The sequence below is a fragment of the Colobus angolensis genome, unplaced genomic scaffold, assembly GCF_000951035.1.
Source record: "Colobus angolensis palliatus isolate OR3802 unplaced genomic scaffold, Cang.pa_1.0 Scaffold23, whole genome shotgun sequence".
Classification (NCBI taxonomy): Eukaryota; Metazoa; Chordata; class Mammalia; order Primates; family Cercopithecidae; genus Colobus; species Colobus angolensis.
In genome coordinates this window covers 2,402,310-2,424,633 of record NW_012115488.1, presented here as the reverse complement: position 1 = coordinate 2,424,633, position 22,324 = coordinate 2,402,310, and the positions used below count along the sequence as shown (strand labels likewise).

General features: G+C 33.0%; 1 protein-coding gene across 2 annotated transcripts in view; it reads left to right on the top strand.

Moving 5' to 3' along the window:
• Positions 1–22,197, top strand: part of EDIL3 (EGF-like repeats and discoidin I-like domains 3) — a 448,834-nt gene extending 426,637 nt beyond the window's left edge. For both annotated transcript variants that reach the window (XM_011944229.1, XM_011944228.1), the window contains one exon: positions 19,211–22,197. In XM_011944229.1, coding sequence (XP_011799619.1) covers positions 19,211–19,360 — 150 coding nt within the window. In that variant the 3' untranslated portion in view covers positions 19,361–22,197. The remainder of the gene's footprint in view (positions 1–19,210) is intronic.
• The last annotated feature ends 127 nt before the right edge of the window (positions 22,198–22,324 follow it).

Genomic DNA, 22,324 nt, shown 5'->3' with positions numbered 1-22,324 from the left:
ATGTTAGATAAAATGTTCTTTGGAGAAAAATATTTCAAAGGTTAGTGAAATCATTTTTAAACATTTTAAACATTTTCAGAACAATTGTGATTACACAGCTCAACAACAAAAAACTCGGATGTTTTTCTGCTCCATTTCCTTCATTGTATTTTAATTCATAGGTTTATTTTTCTTTTAAATATATAGTCTACTTTGAATCTCATATATACACACCTCTACACACACACTGTACAAATCAATGCCATACAATTTTTATTTTTTTTAATATTTAACATTTTGAGCATCTTTTCATAGTATCTACTGGTTTCAGTATCTGTGAGACCCTGGAGAATGAAAGTGCTCAATGCTTTATCAATGACTAATTGGGATCAGATGTTTAAATATGGCCTCAGTTGGATTAGTGAAATCAAGTTAACTCGTTGCTTAGAATTAAGCAACTGTGCAAAGAATGCTAGCTCTCTGGAGACATCAACAAAAACTCTCAGATCAAGGATTTGGTGGAGACTGCAACACTGCTTTATACGTGTTAAATATTTGAGTTAATAATTATTTTTATGATATGTAATCTGTTTACTTCCTTATGGTTATTGCATTATTACCTGACAGAGGTGTTGAAAATATCTTTCTTTCTTCAAATATTCAAGGCAGAGAATTTATAAATTTCCCCAGAAACACTAGGGCTGGAATGGCTGTTTAGGTGATTCAACAGTCTAAATTTAGTTCACACAAAATTTACTTTAGAGGAGATGTGATTTTAGCTTTAGATTTAAAAAACCACATCTAGTCACGTTTTTACATCTCAGAACACACCCATGTAACATCTCAGGACACATGCACATTTCACATGTTAACATCTTGGAAATTGGTATATCTTACATCACAATTTAATTGAGAGCACTTATTCTTTCCTAGATGAACATAAAATAATGGCATGATTTATGATCAATGACATCTTAAACTGAATAAATATTGGATGTTTTGTAAAATTATTTTCAAACTTATTTTGTGAGCTATAGACAAGTGTTTGCCATGATTTATTGCAGATAACTATTTCAGTTCCTGTCTTTCACCTTTTACAGTAGGCATTCTGATGCAGTGTGTTTCATAAGATGAATTTTTTTATACTTCATGAATTATATAGGCTTGAAATTAATTTTAAGACAGATGAGTATTTACTTATCCATGTGTAAGATTCAGTAAACAGTATATCTATAATAGTGAAATCTTTATATAGGTTAGGGAAGGTAAAGAAAATTATGTTTAAACCATTAAACTGTTCAAATGCTTTTTTGTCTCCATTTATGTAAAAAAGTGATTTAATGTGTGAGTAATTTTTCTTATGGACTAGACATTTTCCTGTTAAAGTGTTTTATTTTATTGTCTCAATCTGAAACTTACATAAACTTTTTGTGTCAAGTTGTGTGATAGTGTTACTCAGGTTTTCTATCTCTTTGCTGATTTTCTGTCTACTTGTGCTATCCGTTACTGAGAAAGGAACATGGAAATTTTCAACTGTTATGGATTTGTCTCTTTCTTCTTGCCATTACATCAGTGTTTACTTGATGTATTTTGAAGCTCTGTTAATATATACATAAACAGATTCTTAATGTCCTTTTGATCAACTCAACCCTTTTTCATTAGAAAATGAACTTCTGTATCCCTGGTATTTTTTGCTCTGATATCTACTTTGTGTGATATGAATAGATATTAACTCCAGCTTTCTTTTTACGAATGCTACCTTAGCATATAGTTTTTAGCATTTTTTTCATCCTTTTACTGCTAACCTATTTGTACTCTATATTTGAAAAGTATTCCTTCTATGCAGTATATAATTTGATCTTCTTTTGGCCAGTCTGACTGTCTCTGCTTTTCAAGTGGAACATTTATACAATTTATACTTGATGAGAGTATTAATGTAAATGGATTTAAATTTATCATCTTACTATTTAGTTCCTATTTGTCACATCTATTTTTGCTTGTTATTCCTATTTTTGCACTCTTTTAGATTAATCAAATTTTCAGTGATTCCATTTTAATCGTGTTTGTTGAATTATCAGCCATAACGTTTTGCTGTGTTTGTGATTGCTTCAGGATTTGTGATACATATTTTAAACTTTTGAAATCCACCTTCAAATGAATGTTAAAGCCCAGAAACTTACCTCCATAAACACAAGCAAAATAGATTATAGCTATCAATCCACATATTTAGGAACTATAATTATTATAACATACAATTTGGACATGACCAAAATAATTCTTTTTTAAATTGATGTGTCATACTTGTACATATTTGTGGGGCTACATATGATATTTTCATACACGTATACAGTGTCTAATGGTCACATCAGAGTTATTGGGATATCCATCACCTCAAACATCTAACCAAAATAAATATTATTGTTAAGAAAAAATAGACTCTACTAGGCATGTTGGAAAATTGTGAAAGTAAATTGATGCATACTATTTACAAAAAATAATGTGAGCTGTAATTCTCCTGTGAGACCATAAAGCATACTATTATTCGTATAATGTAACATTTTTTAATGAAAACATTTTTATGTTATAAATATATGATAATTGGCTAAACTCAGCCAATTTAACTGGTAGTTTTAAAAAGAAATCTGACCAGTTTGTTTTTAATATTGTAACTAATTAGGCATAATGAAGAAAAGCCTAAGATAAAAGCCTAAGTTTACTATTTACTATTGAAGAAGACAACTGACACCAATAAACTGTAGATAAAAATTCAGTAATTAGTATTGTTATAAGGAAATCTTTTATGGGGAAGAAGGAATTACAGAGCGTTAGATCTCTCCATTTTTATGTAGAAAAGAATTTTATAAAACAAATGAGAAAAAGTATTGCCTAAGTTATTTAAATACTTGAAAATGTCGTCATTTTATATGTAAATATACATATATATCAATAAAATATGTTTTTGATAAGTATCAAAATAACTCTTTTGCTTTACTGTTATTACTGGTTCTACTAGCTATTTTGCGTATCATTTCATATATCCTTTATAGATGCACTCTTCTGTTTAAAAGGGCTCAATACTACTTAGCAATTAATTTTTTTCTGGGGCTGAGTAAGCCATCTCCTATTGATTCTTCACATTATTTTTGTCTTGTTTTCCATGGTTACTTTCCATAAGAGGAAAAAATAGTCTTCAATATTTACAAGTGCCAATTCAACCACAAGCTTTCATCCAGACAAATATAATAGATGAATTGAATGTTTCAGGGCAAAACATGTGTCTATGAGATGTTTTATAGATGCACTTTTCAAACAGAAATATGTATAAACAAAAGCTTCTAAGTCTTCTTTTGTGCCATTTGTTTTTATTGACTGCTTGCTTTAATAGATTTTGGGAGTGTGGGTGTGGAAGTCTAATGTAGATCCAGACACAAGATTACTTCAGAAAAGTAATCTGAAAATAAATGTAATTTTCTAGGTTTACAGTAATTGGTATAAAACTCAAAAAATGTATCAATGGCCTTTTTATTTTTTATTAATCAGAATGACTAAGCCTCAGAAAAGCAATGCCATACACACACACACACACACACACGAGTATTTACATATATGTAATAAACATATGTGTATACACACACATGCCAAAAGTCAATTGAAAAAAAATAATACTCTGTTCTCCTTATTGAGATGTCAGTTTTTGAATACCCTCCCATAGCATTCAGTTTACTAAAGAATTGCAGTTTACTTTAGTATTGTTTTTAGCTAAATTCCACAGTAAATCTCTTGTAATTGAGCCTATGATGACATTCTCATTACAGTGCATACATTTGTATTTTCCCCTTACTAGTCTACAGCATTTTCTAACATTTAACTAACTTTTATATTTCTCTACAGCATTAATTCAGGTACATTTTTATTTGAAAGTCAAATGTTCCTTTGCCGTTATGAAAGTGACATTTGTTTTATACACTTGGAGCTGTTTTTTACTACATTTAGCAGGAAAACTGCAAAACTTGACAAACACTTTCAGTATTTAATTTTTCAGCTTATAAGCCAAAGTAAAGCAATAATAAATTTCAGGAAGAGTACTTATATGGAAAAATTAGAAATAAAAATGGATTTTCTCATCCAATATATTAGTCATAACATCATAGTGTTTAAATAAGTCTGAATTCACACCATAGGAGCTTTCTTTTTTCAGGAATAAAGAAGCTGGTAAAATTATCCAGGGTTTTGTAAAAGCATAAGTTGAAAAGTTGAAAATTTACCTGGATTTTCCAAAACAGGATACCCTGTTTCCAATAAGACTTTCTTGGTCCTTAAAGATGAATCACACATATATTCATCAAGAAATAAACTGCAATATCTTGGTGAATTCTCTAATTCAGTAGTTACCATAATTGTCTGATTATAGCACTCATGGGGAGAGCTTGTTTAAAAATACGTATTTCTGGGCCCTGCTTCAGACTCTCTGGAGATGAGCTGGAAATCTAAATGTTTACAGAGGCCCCAGCTAATTTAAATAATAAGCAAATGTGTGAAAAATGACTAATTGATGCCAAAAACAAAATTAAACTTTTGAAACTAAGGGTAGTTTTCTGTTTTTCTAGTGAGAATGGAATTTATTATTATTCCTTAGGACTTTGGCCTCTAATTAGTCAGAGGAAGTCAATACGAATCAATGTTTCTAAAAATAAGATTAAATTTTAATAAGTTTGCCAATTCCCTTATTAAAATCACAAAGTAAACACTAACTTTAAACAAATTTTAAATTGAAATAATATATTTAAGTAGTTTAGGATGCAGATTAGATGGGGGGATCATCTAGAAGGAGGTGAAATTTATATTCATTCAATTGTGTATTCACTCCATGTGAGAAAAAAATCTGAATATGACACAATCTCCCAGTCTAATGAGAAGCTTAGTAAAGGTGGAAAAACTTTGATTTAATCTGTTTATTTTGGAAAGTCAAAATATAACTTACTAGGTATATTATTTGATAAAACAACTCTAGGGAAGGAGTAGCACATAGATTATGTCAGTTTCATAAAAGTCCATCACTCTCCAATAGAAGAAAAGAGTCCCTGGTCCTTTTCAACCTCCTTCCCTTTCTCAACATGGGTGTGAAAAATAGAAACAGCAACATCATCAGTCCTCATTAATAAAGCTGTCAGCCGTGGTCTGTATTGAAGGATATATTCAAATTCAATAGTAATTACACATGTCACAGAGCATCCTGTCATTTCTGCTGAAGTGAGTAGTTTTGGAGAGCTGAAATTAAATTTGAATGTTTAATACCTTGAAAGTCCAGCTCATGGGTAAGGCAGAGGTCAGATGAGTAGTCAATAATAGTCATGCTGTTCTTTTGAAATTTGATCTGGGTGTGAAACTCAGAACCTGAAGAATCCCTTAGGAGGTAAAAAAAAGTGTCAATCACAGAGGAAGATGATAGCGGGGGAGGGGAAAGCAAAGGGAGTGAATTGTCTTTCAAGAGGGAACAGCTGCATGTTTCTGAGCAGCAGGATCAAGGACAGTTTCTCTCCATATTACTTGGAGACCATTAGTTTCATCTATTCAGAGTCCTGTTACTCTTTTCAAATAAGGCAGGGAAGGAAAGAAAGGAAGCTGCTTTTCAAAAAGCAATTTCCAAAATATACATGGCTTTATACAAAACACTAGGATTCAGTAATAGCAAGTGAAGTGTGCTCCTACATGATAGAAATTCATGTAGTCACTTTATTTTACTTACTTAAATATTTGGTGGCTGAGTGACTTCATTGAAACTAAAGTTAAGAAGACAATCATGTTATTTCAGAATTGTCTAAAAATAAGGACATTGTTATTTATTTGTTTTAATTTGCATATTTTTAATTTGTGTGTGTACGTAGGTATGTATATTTATTGGGTACATGAGAAGTTTTGATACAGGCATGCAATGTGTAATAAGCACGTCATGGATATTATTTAAATAAGCACTACTTGGTATCAACTGCTATTCAGAAGTTTCTCTGCTTTTCTCCTTGTAATTTAATATTATGATACCTGACTGGGATATGTGCTAGTATGCCCAAAATAGAATGGGATGCTTGTCAATTTTGCTAAGGCCTCTGACCAAGAATGAAATATATCAGGAAATATCTAAGTACAGAATAATTGGTTTAGCAAAGTGAAAGCAGTTTGCAGGCCTAGATCTGCCTGCTGCGTTGGGAAAGGATAATCTATTAAATAAATTGAATTCAGAAAGCAGCATATTGTCATCAATGAGTAGTGTGATAGCAGTTGTTAAGGTACACAGAGAACATAATAGGGACCCACTTATCAGAATCAGTTGTGAAGTGGAGGCCTGGGGCCAAAAACAAGACAGAAAAAATGGATGCAAGTCCACGAGCAAATAGCCCTGGGTCTCCTACAAAAAATACTATCCTTCCATTTCCATGTTTAACATAAGCTCCAAGTGTCCTACCTGCCCAAAGATATTTGTTCTCAGATCTAGGGTAAAGAAAGATTTAAGAGCAGAAAAGGAAGGAGAGAACAGGAGATGGGGCTTATGGGATAGAGATGATCAGAGAGAGGGCTAGTGCCCAATGTAAGTGCAACTGTAGAATGGAACAACTAGCTACATGCTGGAAATAAATGACAAACCAGAGTGACTCGTTAGCTGCAGGAACAACCAGAAACCGTTCTGTCTGAAGGAACTCAGTGATTTTAAGAAGTCATTCAGTTTATTTGGAAATATCAATGGAAAGCCAGTTGTCCTTCTCTAAGGATTAATTGTGAGGTTTCAAAGAAAATCCTTTGTACATTATTTCACATTTTCTAATATTAAATACTGTCAATGTAAAATACGCAGTTAATTTTGGTCAGTGAAGCATTTACTTTTCTTGATGGCATGTGGGTGTTTTAACCTTCATCATTAAAAAATAAAAGAGCAAAAGCAGAATTCTGTTTAATAACAATTAGGTGGTAGAAATAAATATACATCAGGCAGAAAATTCATAAAATTCACCAATATTAGGGTGGGTTGGGGGCAAGGAGTAGGAAGAATATCCCTACTGCTATGATTGTTATTTAATGATAGATAACCACCTAGTACAGATGCTATGAAACATCATTCTCAATAAATTTATGGAGAAAGGAGAAAACAAGTCAGGATAATACAATAATAAGGAGAATACATATGTTTATTGTTTTTTCTTGCTACTCATCTTTTGTCTCCAAAACTCAGAGTTACATTTTCAGGGAGTTTGATAAACTCCCTTAAAATTTGAAACAATATAGTTTTTCTAGTTAGCACATGTTCCCACAAAAATGGGAAAAAAAATGTGTGAAAAACACAAGGAATATGTTACATAGCAGTACTATCAAAGTAAAATATTCATAAATGAAAAATAATAAAAATGTTGTTACATGTTTTATTACCTTACTTTTCCCAGTGCTCACATGCCAAAAAAGTTAAAATCTTATTGTTATCTTCTCAATTTTCCATCACTCATCAGAAATCACTAAACTTGTGTACACTTAAAATTCCAGATATCTGTTTATGTATGACTTATTTATTAATAGACCTAATTGTGTAATGGCAATATTTCACAATGAAAAATATTACTCATGCTTTTATTTAGGTCATTCTTATACTACTACTGTGAAAAATCATCAAGTGTTAGCCCAACTATGACTCTATGCATTGATTAAAAATGCTAACATATTAAAAATATTGATTAGTGATTAGCTCCCCAGTAGAATGATCAAGGCTATCAAACTTTAATAAATCGTTTAAAATTCAGTGATGCTGTCATTCATTAAGAGGTAATGATGAGCCTGATGAAAGCAGGAGATGTTAGCTGAGAGAAAATTAGTATTTTTAATAGAAAAAACTACGATGTTATTTTAGGTGAATCTGATAGTTTTCTTTCCTGCTAAGGAAACAAGTACTTGATCAATCTAAGTATGATAGAAGCTATGTCATTATTTTGATCGTTGAAGTATGCATTAACCATTGACTAGTGGTGTTAATCTGTTTTGTATTACTATTAAGGAATGCCTAAGACTGGGTCATTTGCAAAGAAAGGAGGTTTATTTGGCTCATGGTTCTGCAGGCTGTGCAAGAATGGCAACAGAATCTGCATGGTTTCTGGTGAGGCATCTGGAAGCTTTTTTTTACTCATGGTGGAAGTCGAAGAGGGAGCAAGAGAGAGAGGAGAAGATGCCACATTATTATTATTATTTTTTTTTTTTTTTGAGACGGAGTCTCGCTTTGTCGCCTGGGCTGGAGCGCAGTGGCCGGATCTCAGCTCCCTGCAAGCTCCGCCTCCCGGGTTTACGCCATTCTCCTGCCTCAGCCTCCCGAGTAGCTGGGACTACAGGCGCCTGCCACCTCGCCCGGCTAGTTTTTTTGTATTTTTTAGTAGAGACGGGGTTTCACCGTGTTAGCCAGGATGGTCTCGATCTCTTGACCTCGTGATCCGCCTGTCTCGGCCTCCCAAAGTGCTGGGATTACAACCAGCTCTCCTGTGAACTAATAGAGCAAGAACTCATTCAATACAATAGGGAGGGCACCAAGCCATAAGTAAGGGATCTGCCCCCATGACCTAGACACCTCCCTCTAGGCTACACCCCCAACATTGAGGATCGCATTTTGACATGAGATTTGAAGGGGACAAATATCCAAACTACATCAATTAGAATACAGCAAAAATTTGAACCCATTTTATTTCTAAATAATCACTAAACAACTCATATTTTGATTGTTTATTATATGCTAAAAAATGCTCAAGGACATTAGTTTTGCATGATACATATGCCATTTTTACTATTCACCATCACACCATCAGCTGCAATATGTTTAGCAATTAAGTCTCCCCTTTAACACTTTCACAATGAATTAATGTGGCAGTATTTTTCTACTTTTTCACAGTTTAAATCTGAAAAAGAATAAATGATACCTGTCATATGTCCATATTTATGGGAAACTATAAAAAGATTTCTGAATCTGCCACACCTTATAAAGTTAATCATTTGGCAGTGATTTTTATGTAGTTCCTTGGTTGAATCTCAAAGAGAAACTGTGTTAATATGTATAGAGCACTCTTGGGGCAAACACACCTGTAATAAGCCCTTTGGGGCCACTTATTATAAAAGAGGCAACCCATTTCTCATCATCAAAAATCTTCTGGCGTAATTTGAGACACAAAACTGAATAAAAAATAACTTTAACAAAAGACAGATTCAGTGATTATACCTGTATGAAGAGGCATTCCTCAGTTTTTCTGAAGCTGTGAGCAGAGGACCAAACTCAGAAAACAACATAAGAACTAATGTCCTTATTTCCAATAAAATTAGAAACAAAATCAATTTTGAACAGATAAATGAAATGTCTGATACTTAATAATAATTAAAGGAAGACATTCCTCATATATGAGTGCAAATAATATAACTTTTATATAACAAAATTACACTTTTATTTCTTTTCTTCCTTTTGGTAATACTTCAATAGCCGTAAGTAATAGCAAAGTTTAATATTCCCTTCTGAGATCAAGTATATTTTAATAATAATATACCCTCAACTCCTGAAGAAAAGACCCAAAATTTAGCTTATCCCAAAGAAGAATTAGTGACTGCTCAGCTTAAGTCTGGCGTTCCTCATGTTCTTCATATAGTGTTGCCAGATTTGGCAAATAAAAATACCGACACCTAGTTAAATTTGAATTTAGATAAATGATACATTCTTTAGTGTAAGTATATTCCAAATGTTTGATCTTGCAACCTTGTTTCCAGTTAAGATCTTCTATGTCTTGCAGCTGGACGATGGTCTACTAAGGATACTCAGGAGAGAGGATAAAGGAGAATGACTACTTTCTGTGCCTAGGCAATACACACTTACACTCACACCTAGGCACCCTGCTTCAGCTGTACAATTTGCCACCTTTGCATCCATCTCCAGGATTGTCTTCTCTCACTCCCTAATACTCTTTTCTCCTCATCACCAGTCTGGCTTAGAAGTCACATGACTGAGTGCTTAAATCACTTCTGTGTTCATACATAGAGCTTGATATTAAGTCATTTCTGACAAGGATAGGGTGAAAGGGTGAAACTCTTCAATGAGACTTGAAGTAAGGAAAAGTCTCCTAATGTGGCAAGAATTACCAAAATACACCAATTTCTCTACTGCCACATCATTTATATACCTACCATGAAGGGTAGAGTCAGGGGTAAAGTCTCAAATTGTTCTGATGAGATGGAAAATACCTAGTGTGATTTAGGATGAGAGTTTGAGAGATGAGCTTTGAGCTCAATAGAGAGGCGAGTTGCTCTGTACTTTTATAGAAAAGAGGAAAGGCATTTCTACATTTCTTATGTTCAACTAAAAAGAAAAAAGTAGATGCCCTTACTTTCCGACTATTCCTGGTAAGATCTCCTGGAGATGTCTTTGAAAAGCAGATGATTTCTCAGTTCTACTTTTTCTGTAGAAATATTTCTTATGGCAGTCAAAATCTGAGTAGTGGAAGGCAGATAGTTTAACTATATAGCCACAGTTTAGAATGGCATATTTTATGTTTCATAAATCTTTATAGGCAATCATCCTATGTGATATATTTCCTAAGATACTCTTATTACTTAAGCAGATTTTCATCATAAAAGAAGTTAAATATGGTGGTGTATCCTACCTACTGGCTTTTAGGTTCTGCATTCTAAATGCCAGCAAGCTTGGGGACAGGAGGGTAACAGTCAAGGAGGATGGACTCTTTTGCTTTGATTTTTCACTACGTCTTTTTCTCAAGGTCTAGACCTAATAACAAAAGGTAACATGAACTTCTTAGTGAGTCTCTTTGGGCTCTTTCTAAAGAGCTACCAGCTCTCTGCTTCTTAAAGCCAAGATTACGTAAGAAAACAGTCCATAAAATGAATGAAGATGGCCACTCTGCCCCCAGTCCCTTTTGTCTCTCATCTGGCTGAGTGGGATGTTGGCAAGTCTTAGCTCAACTTGTCACTGTCACAGTGCACTAGGAAATCACAAGTATTACCTACGCCAGTTTGCCAGTAATAGACAAGTTGATATTACTGGGGAGAATAAGACCCCCTAATCCCACATCTTTTTAGGAACAGTTGAACTCTTCTATGCAAAGTCAGAAGTTAAATGTTCTAAAAATACTATAAAAATGTGCTATTTTCTCCTCTTTTCCCATACTCTCAAATTCCAGAGGATCTAAAAAAGAATGAATTTTAGAAAGCTATCACACAGCTGTCTTTCCCAATGAAGAATTATATTCCTCAACCAGCTTTCAGGTCAACTACATGGAAACCAAAGAGAATCTGGCAATTTAAGAAGCAATGAAGGGCCAGAAATGTGGACTTTTATTGTCAGGGTAGGGAAAAAAACACATTTGCCATCTTTTGGCCAATTATTATTGGAATCTTTCATTGGTGCATTTTCAGGAAAAAAAATCTAACAGAAGGAGCAGTAGAGTGCAAATCATGCTACAGGAATTGTAAGTGAACATCAAATTTGTGGTGTAGTAAAGAATTTCTTGGGATATAATTAGAGATTTATATACACTAGGAACATGAAGCAAAGCCAGATTAGTTCAGTGAAATGTAGTATTTCTTGAAGCCAAAAATCTACTTTTTTACATAATTACAATAGAAAGCAAACTTTAAAGCCACAAGAAATTTATTGAGAGCAACAATGGGAATGGAAATGATTTTTTTAGAGAACCCATATATTCATTTTAATGGTTTAAAATGAATCATGCCCTGTTGAAAGAAAGACTATGGAACTTGTCCCATGTTTTGTTTTTCACTTCTCCCATCAAAAAAAAATGTTCTATAATTAGATTTTTGAAGTTAAATAGGCAATTTGAAAGCCTCAGGTAATTTCATGGAGAAATCTTGGGAAACAAAGAAATCTCTGAAGCAAATAGGGTCTAGATTTTTCAAAAGGTTTATGGAACAAAACATCATTTTAAAAGGGACATAGATAAAAATTAATATCCAATATGAATTATGGTGCAGAATTATTATATCTCTGACCATGCACAATAGCTTTCAGAAAATCTGACTGCAGTTTCTTAAGGGATTTCAAAAGAACCCCAAGTAGATAGACAAACTAGTATTTCTCAAAGGACCTATCAGCTTTTATGGTAATGATATTAAAGAAATACAGGAGAACAAAGAAGTTGAATTTTTTGTTACTGAAATATGCAAGAGGACAAGTAACACCAGTTGTTTGATATGCTTATTAGGTTTATGCCCATGAGAATAAATATCATCCAGAAATTGAAAATAAGAAGAGCAAGTAAAATAGAGGGAGTAGAACCTAACAATAGAAGGTTTAGAAAGGATACTCATGAGTCAAAATATTGTCCTTTCAGGATTTAGTCAAAGAATCAGAATAGAAAGTAAGTTCACAATTAACTTTAAAGACTGAATGTCTGTCACAGGCTGGCGCATGATGTTGGGGAAGTTGTAGACACAACCCTTTCAGACAATTAAGGTTCCTTTTCCAACTGTCAATGTTTCAGACAACAAAACTTAGATGAAACCTGTAGCCCTTCAACACCAATTTCTCATTGCGAAGTTCAGGATTCCCCAAACCCACCCTCACTTTTGACATCAATTGCACATTCTCAGTTCCCCAAGATCATTCTCTGGTTTGATAATTCAATAGAAAAACTCACAAATACAAGTAAAATTATCATACTCACAGTTATAGTTTATCACGATGAAAGGATATGGATACAGATCATCAAAGGGAAGAGGCATATGGGGTAGAGTCTAGGAGGGTCCAGGCATAAGCTTTCAGTTGTCTTGGAGACTTCTGGAGAGTACTAAGTTCTCTCAGCCATATTATGTGACAATAAGCCCAGAGTATTGCGAACTAGGAAGCTCACGTTAGCCTTGGTATTCAGAGTTTTTATGGAAGCTCTGACATTTAGACATGGTTGACCATCTGTATGGCTAACCTTAGTTTCCTCCCTTTCAGTGGTCAAGTTGACCTGAAGACCCCACTGTAACCACAATGTTAGCATGGGCTATCTGGCATGGCCCAAGGCCCCCTGGGAAACAAAAACACTCTCCTCAGACAGGCCATTCCAAGGGCTTAGAAATTACCTTCAAGGAGCTGAGGGCAAAGAACAGACTCCTCCTTGGGTAAGGTTAACATCTAATACACACTCCTATTACACCGAGTTTTGTAGACTGTACACTGATCACTGGAATGACATGTGTCTGTAAACGCTATGCCTACACTGGATTTGACACATCCTAAACTCTGCAGAAGAACTGTTCAATCGAGAAAAAATTTGATGGTCAGCAGTTTACTTCAAGATAGTACACACAAGCAAACTCAATATTAAGATATGTCTAGATATGTGTTTCTTGCAAAGAAGACAAGATGATCAACTCCTTTTGGATACAGAAAAATAAAGTGATTATCTAATATGTTATAGTTAGTGGTTGATATGAAAACAAGTCTTCTTCACATTCGATCTCTTATCTATAAATTACACACATTATATTTTCACAAATTGGGACATATAACTTTATCCTTGTCTTTGGCTCTACTTTAAGGTCCTATGTACACATTTTGTTTGAATTTTTTTCCATTTGACTTTCACCTCCTGATAGATTGTTTCGGTTAGCTATGACCTTATTTCATTTGCAGCTTTGGAGGGTAATGGTTCTACTCAGGATGCTATGGGATGGAAGACACTGTGGCAGCTCTTTATTCCTTTCTGTTGATGATAATTTGTGCTGTAGTGTCGTTGGGATGCCCTATAGTGAAGTCCGACCCCCCAGTTCATTTTGCAGGCTGATGATCAATAGAGACACGTATTAACAGTCTATTGGTTCCAACAGAAACCCCTACTTTTTGGGTGACCCTCTTAGAATATAATTCTCAATATCACTATTTTCCAAAGAAACATTTTCTAGAATATTGAAATTTACCTGGAAATGAATTTCTTGTTTCCTTATTACATCTAGAAGAATGTACTCATATTGAGGCTAATTTTGTTACAGAGTTTCATTGGTTTAGTGGAATTGATTGCAGAGAAAAACATCAAGAATAATATACTAGCCGTTCAATCATGAAATGGTTTCAGGATGCTGGTAAATTTTCCTAGAAAATTTAATTCACTGAATGATAGCTGCAGTCTATTTTGGCTAAAAGAATTAAACTTCGGTTTCAGACTTTGTATAGCCAATCACTCATAGAAGTTTCATAAATGCAAAGCTTCTAATAAGATTTGTTTAATATGATATAGATTTATACCACTAACTGAAATGTTTAAAAATAATTTTCTACATATTTTAATATTTTTTACTTTTTAATTAAAAAATTGATTTTTGAAATGCTTGCATATAGGGCAAAATAGAACTAGAAAATAAATTTTAGATTAGCCTAAAATATTACTGACAATCTAGCCGTAGAATTAGAAACAATGAAGGCTCTTTCCCAAACTATTCAAATGGAAAAATGTTATGTTTGACGTGATTCATGCATACTAATTCTGTGAAAATGTTCATAAGACTTTATATCACTTAAAGCGTTGATTCAAGTTGTAACTCTGAAATTTTTGACAATCAAAAAAATTCAAGTAATGTTGACACTAAGTATATAAAAATAAATTTTATGATCCTGAACTATAAATTAATAAGCATCTGTCCCTTATGTCACCCACAAAAATCAAAATTATATACTTACATAATATATAAATGGTTGCTTTATAAAACAGATACAAGTAAAAAAATTGGAAAACCCTCACTGAGGAGAAATTATTAAAATATCCAAAATTTACTTGACCATAAATCAATCAACTATAACACAAAATGCAATATAATTATTCTACATTTTACACTGCCTTGATAGAAATACTGTATCTACAACAAAGGTGCACTCTATCTTTTGAGTTATTCACAGTATGTCTATATTCTGTGTCCCAATAAATACCACACTTTCATTGAGCCATAGTTCAAGCAAATGTTATCCAATGGAATGCAATCAAGATTATAGGTCTGAAAATCATGCAACATGAAGAACTTTTTAATGTTTAGCCTAGAGCACTGAAGTTGAGTTTTGAGAAGTTTGTGTCAATTATTGTTAAGTATGTCAAAAGTTCTTTTGATAAGCTAAGTTTGTTCTATTTTCATTGAGAATTAAGCATTAGATTCAATAGACTGAAGTGAGATATATACATTTTAGCCTTATAAAAAGATAGACTTTCAGACTGTCTAAATACATACTCGTCCTGTTGTATTGAGGCATTCCATGGATAGGCTGAAAGTTTCATGTTAGAAATATGGAAGAGTTATTGATAGCAGATCTCTGAGTTCTCTTCCAAATCTCAGATTATTTCATTATATGGGTAGAATTAGATAGAAACAGGGTTTGTGAGCATCAGAGCTACCAAAGACTGTTTTATTTCACTTCTCCATAAGCTCTCTGGATGAAAGCACAAAGGATTGAAATTATGTGTGTTAAATAAAGAATTCTGAGCTTTCTTTCAGTCCAGCACCTCTGCACACACAAACACATACATGCTGCCCCAGGAAAATGGATACCTTTGTCTTCTATCCCTTAAGAACAGCAGGTCAGTGTACAGATACAGTCAGTAAGGTCAATGGTATGCTTGATACCATAAACAAAGAAAATACAATCAATAGAAAAAACATTAGAAAGTCCCATTCAACCTTTGTATTTCCACAATATCTGAAATCCCAGATGCGGTTCAACTGTAGTCTCCAAATAGCAGAAGAAAAATAATGAAATCTCTAAGGGGGCATCAAAAGCCCAGAGGGATGAAGTGATGGTCACTTGAAATCTTACTAAAATGCTGATGTTTAATAATGATGTAAAATACTGATGTTTAGCCATAGGGAATCTATCTAAAAGTGCTCAGAACCACTTGCTATTTGAATGATGTGAACAAAAATTCCAAAAAGTTAGAAGAATGGGAATCTCTTTAAAACTTTTCATCAGTTTAGGATAACTGAAAAGAAGCACATTTTTACAAACTAGATGATTTTCTAAAGAAATCATATGTGCAAGAAATCCCCAAGGGAGTCTGTGATATTTAGGGTCCTATTCCATGACTGCTAAAAGAAACTGAAATTTGCCCCACCTCTCTGACTACATCGTGGAGAATAATGTTGCTTTGTTCCATGATTCCTGGAGGCCTCCTATTTTTGATGTCTATACTGGCCTGAATAGATAGTGGTCCCTAACAAAGAATGGTAGCTCGTCTTACAAAAAATATATTAATGCTGCTGGAAGCAAGATTTTATTGTTTTATTTTATCTGATATTCTCTCCGTGCTGTGATTTGAATCCTCCCAGAATCTGATTTGTGTTTTCAACCAGCATCACAAGAGAGTTAACCTTAGAAAAAAAAAAATCAAGATAGCTACATTGAGGGAATTGTATTTTTCTTTCTCTTATCTTCTCTTAGGTTGTAATTATGGAAGCTTCTGCATATTACCTTTAGTGTTTTTTCATCAAGGCCCCATATGTTAGAAAAAGCATATGTTAGAAAAAGACCTCTAAGCATTATCATGTTTGAATATATCAGCAAATTTGTCATCAACTAATTAGCCTCCTCCCTGAACTGAAACTTGTGCATAGTTTTTCTTAAAAATTCAAATCAAACTGTGTCTTTCTCATGTAAAATATTTTCAGTCCTATATAGAGATTTAATGTTCTCCATCAGTCTTTTCAGACTTCAGTTTTAGTTCAGATGCTTATGTCTCTAAAATGTGCCTGTGAAAGCAATTTCTAGAAATCTTGAAGATTTTATGAAGTTAACTAAAAATACAGTGTTTGCATTCCTTTGCAAGGTGAAATATTTAGGTAGCATTCTTAGGCAGGGGCTTCCTAGTGCTGGAGATAAGAAAACAGTACATGTGCCACGTGTTTACCCAACAAGTACAAAATATCATCCTGGAATTAGCAAGTGGGTGCTTTGTGTTCTGTACTGTGTCATTACTGAGAGGCCTCTGAAAACAGAAATATATTTTCAGTACCTTGAGGCTGTAAATTGGGTGATTCTACTATAGATTTCGACTGTTTTTCTATGAACGTTATTGTTTTATAAATCATCCTGTTTCACTAAACTTCCCTTTTTTTTAAGTGAACATAAAAATATCCATGACTTTCACATACTAAATCAGAAATTTCATAGTTGTTTTCAGTTTCAGAGATGATATAGTTTCTCTGTATGTATTCTTCATTATAAAGAAATGAGTATAATTAATAATTCAACTAATACTTTCTGGGTTGATAATTCCTATCAAAACCTGTGCTGGAGAGCAGACACTTAAGAGAAAATTGTTTCTTTCTGTATTTCCTTTCCAAGAAGTGGTATAAAACTATATTTTGGGCTGTTATAAATCTTGCAATGAAAGTTAATGAATTTAAACTCTATTATCCCAAAGATATACATTAAGTTCACTAGCAGGGCGACAAAATTGGATTTTAGATTCCATATTAAATTGTAATACTACAGTCTCAGTGAAACATTTGAATCCAACCTCATATGTCAGATAAGATGTCAGTAAACCAGAGCTTATTTTCTGCTCTTGCAGTAGCGGAGACATTGTTACATAGTAGTAGCACATTTCAGTCCAGAATGAGCTATTCTTGCCTGCAAGACAAGGCATTACTAAGCATAAAATGCCTGCTAAATGAACTTGAATTTAGATATGCCAGCAGAACCAGCAGAGAGACTTTTCAGTCTTGTCTATTGCTTCTGTTAATCAGTGCCATACTGCCTAATGCTTTTGAGGAGAATATGATTTTTTTCTTTCCAGCAGAACATTTGTGACCAGATAAGACTAGTCTAGAAGGCTTTTAAAACATTTTCTTTAATTTCAGAATGCTGAAAGATGTGGGTTAAGTATTCTGTCATGTGATGATGAAGTTTGGTTGTTTTTTGTTTTCTACTTTGAGGATTTTATTTTCAGGTGTCTCTTTGGCCACATAGTTATGTTTTGATGCCAAATAAGAAAAGAAATTTGATGTCAAACAAGAAAGAAAATTATCTTCTAATTATAAGATGATTCATAAAGTGAAAACAGAAAGTCTTGAAGAGATTTTTACTCTAAAAAGTTAAACTAAATTTAAAAATCTAAACTAAATCTAAATTTTAAAAAATGTAGATATAAAATAGTTAGAAATCACTTTAATAAGAAATGTTCAGAATCTATAAGAAAAATAAGGATAAAATTATTCAGATAAAGACTAAAACATATAAATACCTCAGTTTACCCCAACATAATTTATAATTTAATGCCATTCTTATCGCGGTCCCAGTGTTTTAAATTTGTTTTGTTTTCTGAAGCAGACATTTGTCCAAGTTATTATGAAAGTCTTTTAGGGAACAGCATGTGGCTATAGAAAAGCTCCAAAAAACAAAAAAGAAAAGCATTTTTACAAAAGAAGGACAGACATTCTATGCAAAGTGTCAGGATATTATAACTCATATTTATCCCAATAGTATTGTATGGATCCAGGAATTAATAGATGAAGCCAAAAAAGAAGGAAAAAAAAGTTCAAAAACAGCATTGATTGTGTTGTCTCATTTGGAGATGGGCTAATTTTATTCTGTATGTGAGAAGAAGTGGACAAAAGGCACTGTGATAGAGGCTGTTAGTGCTCACCAGATAGCCTTCTGCTTCTTTCCAGTGCCCAGCCTCCTTTGCTGTTAGGCTGGAGTCATATAATTAGGTAGGGTGAAACAGATAAATACAGAAGTAATATAAGCTGCTTCCATATTTGTTCTCTTAAACACCCTGCACAGTCTGCTAACTCTCCCCTCCCTGTGCCCCTTGTGAATGTGGAGGCCACATGCTCCAGATGACAGCTGTACTTTGCAAGCTGCTTGGATCTCTGAGTCACTCCTTGGAAGAGAGCATCTTCAGCAAGCTACATGACTAACGTCAGCCTGTGACATAAGCAAAAAATGAATACCTGTTGCATTTTTTTAATTGAAAGAAACAAGCAGAGGAAAATGACAGATCTATGAATTCCTGCATTAAACAATCAAGGTTTAACTCTTTAAACATTAATTGATCATTTAGTTTAAAATAATTATTATTAAAAAGAAGCTGCAATATAATTTGAAGAAAAGAAAATGAATAGTTATCAAATATCATGTTTGGGGAAAAAGTTTCAAACAGGAACATAAAAATAATTTCAAAGAAAAAAGGTTATATGACTGACATTTTCTGCTCTTCTTTGTTAGGTCTTCCAGGGCAATTTTGACAATGACACTCACAGAAAAAACGTCATCGACCCTCCCATCTATGCACGACACATAAGAATCCTTCCTTGGTCCTGGTATGGGAGGATCACATTGCGGTCAGAGCTGCTGGGCTGCACAGAGGAGGAATGAGGAGAGGCTACATTTCACAGCCCTCTTCCCTATTTCCCTAAACGTATCTCCATGGAATGAACTGTGCAAAATCTGTAGGAAGCTGAATATTTTTCTTTTTTTTTTTTCATGCAAAAGTACTCAAATTATGGTAGGCAACTAACTGTGTTTTTAAGGGGGTCTAAGCCTGCCTTTTCAATGATTTAATTTGATTTTTTTATTGGTCAAATCGCTTAAGTAACATCACATTAAGTGTGAATTACTTTTCTCATTGTTTCCTGAATTATTTACATTGGTAGAAATATATTAGGGAAAGAAAGTAGCCTTCTTTTTATAGCAAGAGTAAAAAAAAATCTCAAAGTTATCAAATAAGAGCAACAGTTGATAGAGCTTTTACAATCGATACTCACCTAATTCTGATAAAAGGAATACTGCAATGTTAGCAATAAGTTTTTTTCTTCTGTAATGACTCTACATTATCCTGTTTCCCTGTGCCTACCAAACACTGTCAATGTTTATTAGAAAATTTTAAAGAAAAATATGTAACATGCAGTACTGATGTTATAATTCTCATTTTACTTTCATTATTTCTAATAAGACATTATGTGACTTCTTTTTCTTTTGGTTCTATTCTATTTTCTTTATATTGTATATTACCTGAATAATTCAATGCTTTTTTCGTAACTGAATTTCCTATTAGTTCCCTAAAAGAAGTGTCATGTTTACTCATATATATATAACATGACTGCATATCAGTAGATTGATCTGTATTTAATATCCATTAATTAAATCTGCAGTTTTATTTTTGAAGGAAGCTATAACTATTTAATTTCCAAATACTTCCTTCACAAAGAATCCCATACTCTCAGTTTGCACAAAGGAACAAAAAATATATATATTATGTCTCTTTAAATTTAAATCTTCATTTAGATGGTAATTACATATCCTTATATTTACTTTTAAAAATAGACTCATTATTTGTTTATTTTATAAAAATTTAGCAAAGAAATATTAATATAGTGCTGCATACCTTGGCCAAGCATACTCATCATTTCTTTGTTCATCTCCACATTTCCTGTGAAACTAACATCTTATTGAGATTTGAAACTGGTGGTAGTTTCCCAGGAAGGCACAGGTGGAGTTATTTGTGAGAAACAAAGTGTTTGCTAATGACAAAGTAGTAAACCATTTTCAAGATGAAAATTGATTTCTATTTATTTTGCTTCAAAGATCCTGAAAAAATAAGCAATTATCATAACAATTTGTTATTGATACTGGAGGTTTCATTGACATGTCTCTCAAATTAAAGTTCACACTGCCTCCATAAAAGTCTTCAACATCTAATTTATATGCTTTACAAGCATTTATTTTATAAGGCTTAGACAGAATTATTGGAGTTTTAAATTAAGTGTCTTGGAAAACAAAGGATGGTATGTGTACGAAATGTTAAGATCCTACGCAACACTGCTATTTTTTTCCTTTAATATTTGTGCTGCATAACAAAAGCCACTAGACTGTTACTGTCTTGTCTGTCCATGTGTTAACAGCATTTCTTAATGATGTATATATGGAGTGGTCTTCAATAATAGTGAAGAATTTAAAGAGAAAGTCAATCGTACTGGCATTTTTAATAAGAGCGAAATTAGTTGGTCTGAGGGGACTGGCTGGTCACATGTTGATTCCTTGCCCATATGCTTTGTATTTCTTGTTCTTATTATGAAATTATGAATTTGAAGCCTCTGAAATGGTGATCAGTTTTCAACATCTTTCAGAAACAAAATTATAATTTCCTCCATATTGCCTTTTTTAGATAACTTTAAAGTTAGGATTTTAAAATATTTGTAACTGGCTAAATTTTAAAGTCATGTGACAGATAATTACTTAGGTTCAGAAATATACACACACTTACTCTTTAACTAATTTCTTTCAAGGTTTACTGTCCCATCAAATATCTAGCCATTTTCCTTTGCAAATTACATGCATTCTTAAGAGTATATTTTTAAGATTATTACTTACGCTTTATGATGATTTACTTTTCCAAAATTACTTCTAGTTTCATATGATGTTTTATAATTTTTTCTATTGATACCTGTTTTAAAAATATTTTCCAAGGAAGTTGATTAAAATTATATGTGTTTCCTTTTAGAAAACACATTGAAATAGTTTCTCCTGCTTTTTCATTTTCTCTCTGCTTTATATGCTCTTCACAGTACATCATGTCCAACGGGATACCTATTGTCCCATGACACCCAAAACTGATGACAGCAAAGGGATTCCAACATATGGAAATGTTGAAAATTATTGTAAAGTAGTATTATGAAGTAGCTTTTGTGTCATTCATGTCAGTGACATCAAAGTGAAGTAAATTTATTCTATTTAAATTCACACTTAAACCAATAAAATACCATAAGTAGAATACACATAAGAATCACCTACTCTTCACTATATTGAGTAACTATAACGTGCTAGTTTTACAATTAATGAAACTAAACTTTTAAACATGTCCATTTTATCTATATCCTTTTGAAAGTATTTATCATAGTTGCCAATTTTAATTTTAGGGTTGACTTTCTCTTTCTGAATGACTTCATAAAGTTTGATGTGAATTTTGAAGACTCGGGTTACTAATGATTGTATCTTTGCTAGTCAACAAATTATGAAATATAATACTCAATGTGTCAGATGTGTCATTAAGTACAGAAATAACTAAGACACAAAGAACCTTTGCAAACCTTCAAGCTGTGTAATATTCCAATGTTGTTTTTTTCTTTGTATATATACTTATATCACGTAGGATGTAAAACCAGTATGACCTTGTCTAGTCTCCAAACTTAAAATAAACTTTTGAAAATCTGGGATTCTTTTGAAGCAGTTGTAATTAAACACATTTATAAGAATACACAAATTGTCTGAATGTGAATGCCCACTACTCTTGACCACATACTTGGTTTATTTTTACTTTGCACAGGACAATTGAACAGATAC